The sequence below is a fragment of the Ctenopharyngodon idella genome, chromosome 13 (genome assembly GCF_019924925.1).
Source record: "Ctenopharyngodon idella isolate HZGC_01 chromosome 13, HZGC01, whole genome shotgun sequence".
Lineage (NCBI taxonomy): Eukaryota > Metazoa > Chordata > Actinopteri > Cypriniformes > Xenocyprididae > Ctenopharyngodon > Ctenopharyngodon idella.
Window position 1 is genome coordinate 16,110,911 of NC_067232.1, and position 4,738 is coordinate 16,115,648.

A 4,738-nucleotide genomic window follows, 5' to 3' on the forward strand; every position below is an offset into this window, starting at 1 on the left:
TTCCAAACAAAACATTTTCGTGTGCACAGCCAATCCGTATATTTTGTGAAACGGTGTCGTCATCACAAGGTTTATGCACACGCTCAAAGTATTTTTCTCAGTTTAGTGTATCTCTGTGGCAGAATTACAGTGCCACATACTGGTCTGGCATGTATACATTTTGAGTTGGTTTCAGTGGTTTCGTGTGTACGCAGGTTTTTCTTGAAATGACGCCATGTTTATGGTTGAACGAGGGGAAAGGAGAAAAAAAAAATCTGATAGGGAAAGCTCCTGGCTTCGTGTGGCTGTGGCCTTAATTTGCTGCAAGACAAACATCTCAATTCTGGCCAGGATGCAAAATCAATTTTTTTTTTTTTTTACCACACCTGCCAATGGCAGCGAAATCCAGAAATTTACAATCAAGTTTAAACTGCATTATTCTACATTAGATTTACAAGATTGGAAAGTACACTACTCAGTGCACTTTAATAGTGTGCATTTAATAGGAAAAACCACTTGTCATTTTAGATGCTTTATTCTTTAACAAAATAGAATCTCTGTGCAGTTGATGAGTAGATACAGAAGGAATACAACATCCTCTGAATACAGTATTTACAACAAGTTTTGTACAGATCAAGTTATGAACAAGACATTTCATTTTCTACACAACATGTTCAAACACCATGCTCCCCACACTCCCCTACACACCCCCCCACATGCATACAAACACCACCCACCCTTCTTGCCATGGAGGTAAATTCATCAACTTCCTCTTCATCGCCATCTGCTGAGGTTTATAAAGGCATTGCATGTGCACATTTCTGTCATTGTCTCCTCACACAAGGTTCTCCATATCTCAACTAAAGTCACATGTACAGATCCCTTCAAGAAGGGCAGAATTCAAAGCGATTTTAAAGATCTCCCTGCAGTGTTTTAAGTGTCATTTCAGTGATTGACAAACAATGAGTTCCCATGTCCATAATGAGCTTTGGAAATATTGTGCAGTATTAAAGCAGACTTTTTTTTTTTCCCCCTCAGGAGTTCTGTAAAACACTGATCCTGCGGAGAAGCTGTTGTTGTTTGGCTTTCAGTTTTCTCTTCTCCTGAGCTTGACGTCGTTGGCACGCATGCAGCTTCAGCAAGTAGTCCGTCGCCTGCGTCAGAATTGCCACCTTCGAGGTTTTTGATGATCCGGACAGACCTGGAATCTCCTCCCGGAGCGCCTGGAACCTCGAGCGAAGGTCATCTCTCCTCTTTCGCTCCAGGAAGTTACGACGCTGCTCGCTGAAGTCCTCAGAGTCCGATGTGGCAGGTGAAGAAAGTGGAGACGAGGGAGAGGACGAAGGTTCCAGACGTGGCCGTTTGCTCACAGACTCAATCTCATCAAAGTCATCCTCAGGATCCGTGTCAGGGGAGGGAGCAGCGTAATTGTGCTGCTGCCGATGTAGAGACACGTGGAAGTGCTTGGGACATGGTCCAAATGGATCAGCACTCACTGTAATAGTTACCGGCGTTCTGCGGCTTGGAGGACGACCACGCTTCGGTCGGTTGTCCACCGTCACCACGTCAATAACATCATCCTCCTCATCATCGTCATCTGAGACACAAAACATTTGCCACATTTAGCTAAAGCACTTAGCATTTCAAATCTATTGAGATCTTTTCCAGCACAACAATTTAATCATTTTTATTTTTAATAAAAAGAAAACAGGACTGGTCTGTTGTCAGACTCGATATTTCCCAAATTCAATTCAATTAAATGCATCCACTGCAAAACAGTTAAGTTAACCAATGCGTGATGGCTGTTTACACACTTCACCACCCTAATAAAAGTCAATCCATTGAATATTTCACAGTTCTTGGCAAGAAAGTTGCATTTCAACTCTACAGCCACATGAGTCAGTTTGTTTTTAATAGCATACCAGCTTCTATAGCCATTTTATTGGCAAAACAGTTTAAAAACAAAACTACCAAGATTGTATAAACTGCATTTTTATAAATAAAGGAAAATACCCCAAACTGATTCTGATTATTGGGTAGTGCCGTTATTGTTAACCTAAACTATTGGTTAACAAATGTTTTTTGATGATTATTGGGAACTAAGAAATAAGTTGCAGCTGAAGTACTAAAATTGGCTAAATAGAAAACTAAAACGCAGAAAGCTCACAAAATTACTAATAAAAACAAATTAAAATGAATGCTATAACAGTATATTAAAAGACGTTGCATGACCTTGAATGCAGTGACAATTGGGTTTATAAAAGTTAAGCGTTTCCCCTCATGGAAACACTTTTTAGTCACGGCTTTTAGTCGGTAAGTGGCTTGGTCATAGGCAAAGCTTGATGCTTTGGCTTCTTTTGGAACAATTTTCTTGGGAGGGGAAAAATTACACTAATTAACTGCCAAATCTGGTCAATTGCAAGTTATTACATAAATGACTCGGATAACATCCATCTTTATAGCACAGTAACAGCTGATGCATCACCTCATTGGCTCAGCATTATTCTGAAGTACATATCGACTCATGCCAGTAATTACATGTGATGTTATCACATGTAATATCTTACCGGATGAATCCGAGCGACACTCAGAACCAGAGGAGCCTGCAGCCACTTTCTTGTTATGCGGGACAGGGAGTTCCAGGACTGCAGCGGGGTTCACGCACTGTGCCGCCTGGTTCCCAGTCACGGGCGTGCCCAATGCAGCACGAGCAGCTTTCTGTGCAGTCGAGGTCTGAATCTGAGCGGTCACTGGTGCTCGCTCGTTATGAGCTACTTTTTCCAGCCGGTGACTTGTGGAAAACCCACTCCACATGCAGTCTTTGATAACGATAGAGCCCAAATTACCAAAAATGTCCAGTGGGTCGAACTTGTGCAGCCCCTCGTACTCCTCATCACATGTTAATACCTTCGGCGGCGCCCACCCAAGCCGGTCCCCCGGTAGCGACAGTAACCAGTCCACATCTAGAGTCCTTGAAGGCGACATGGGCGGGGTGGGAAGCAGCTCAAATTTCTTCCATATGTCCTCGCTTGGTGCTGTAGACTTAAAGAAGTCCTCCCCGGTGTCCATCTCGTCGTAAAAGTAGTGCTCCATGTCCCAGCCGTACAGTGTGTGAGTGTTGATCCCAGGCATTGCTGCAGAACTTCTACAATATTATCTGTGAACACAACGGGTCATTAGGTCAAATGATGACTGCCCACGTGGAGTTCAATTGCGACGCAATGCACATCACAAGCAAAACGCTCTCACTAAACGCATGCTCTTACACAATTACATTGCTTAAACTCACATAAGGTAGCTAATTTAATGCAAGTTTCTAACGCTTTAAAAAAAGAAAAGCACAATATTTACATGCAAACTCATTCTTACTAAATGCATTGCTATACATGTAAACACATGTTTAATAATTGCACGCTCTCACTCAATTGCACTGATTAAATGCACAAACTATATGTTACACATTTGATTTCTGGAGCACATGCATAACCGCAGGGGTTCGTATAGTGAGCGCTCGTGCAGCCACAAAACAACCAAAGCAACATATCAAAGTAGCTTATTAACACTAGCAGGATACTACCCCTGTTTAAAAGTCACAGAGAAACAATCACCTGTGGTGTAAATGTGGTTCTAAATTACTTCTATAAAGATTAGACCCACTAACAAGGGGTAAAGGGAGCACCCGTTCCGATTAAAGGATCCAGGAAATGTTCAACGGCTCACGGATTACCACGAAAGTTCACCACGAAGGGAACTTAATGTACCGTTAAAACAAATTACACAATTCTGATGTAAAATGCACTTACCATGGGGTCGCAGACCTGCAAAGTCCAGGGAGAGTCTATGGGACGCACAGAACAGAACAAAGAAGCGCAGCGTCCGGTAGAACTCCGGTACACACGCGCTCACTAAACAATAGCGCGCGCGACACCAAACGCCTTTGTTTTACGACCGTTTAACCTGAACAACGAGAAAACTTTTTTTGCCTTGCAGAAATAAAGCGGTGTCCTGTTACAACGGCAGCAACGATCGATCCGCGTGGTGCAGTGCAGCCGCACCCTCCCCCAGCCCACTGCCGGTAAAAGTGCTTTCGCGCCAGATCTGCGTCTTTGTGTGCGAGAGCGCAGCGTGGACCCACCCACCGGAATCGCGGGGCGGGGAGAGCGTGTGAACCGCGCTTATTGTAAATGTGAGGGCAATTCGCAGCACTAAAATAAGTATTTGAATAAAAATAGAAGCGTCTACGTCACAACGCCAATCTAATCATGATATAGCTGATGCGTCCTTTTAATTGTCTTCTGATGCATGACGCACTAATCAATATGTCGTGTCTGAAAGCCAAGATGCAAACACTGGCGTTTCTGCCCTCTGTACTGTTTTGTTAAAGCATCTGTTGATAAAATGCAACAGATTTTTTTAAAAATAAAATTTGTAGTGTGCTTTAATAACATTATAAATGTATTTAACATCATCAGTGTTTCCGTTTCAGACCGGAAAAGCAAAAAAAAAAAAAAAAAAAAATCTACTAATAACATTATAAGAACAGTAATTTGAAAGCAAAAAAATAATACTATGTTTCTTTTTTTCATTACCAGAATTGAGGTGTCACTGATTCTTGTTGTCTTGGGGCAAAATAGGCTACAAAACTAAGTGGAAAATAATTATTTATTATTTATAGTAAGAAATATTTTGTATCAATCCGTATACAATCCATCCATCTCATTCTGCTCCCATATACCCAAAAAATGTTTTATTACAAACT

The 4,738-nt window shown here is 41.9% G+C and overlaps 1 protein-coding gene across 1 annotated transcript; it reads right to left on the bottom strand.

Annotated features, from left to right (window-relative positions):
- Positions 1-495: 495 nt before the first annotated feature.
- mycla (MYCL proto-oncogene, bHLH transcription factor a) lies at positions 496-4,128 on the bottom strand. Its single transcript, XM_051917988.1, has 3 exons — positions 3,783-4,128; positions 2,547-3,136; positions 496-1,576 (listed from the first exon to the last, which is right to left on the bottom strand). Exons 2-3 carry the CDS (start codon positions 3,109-3,111, stop codon positions 1,014-1,016), a joined length of 1,128 nt encoding a protein of 375 aa, XP_051773948.1. The 5' UTR covers positions 3,112-3,136; positions 3,783-4,128; the 3' UTR covers positions 496-1,013.
- Between the last annotated feature and the right edge of the window lie 610 nt (positions 4,129-4,738).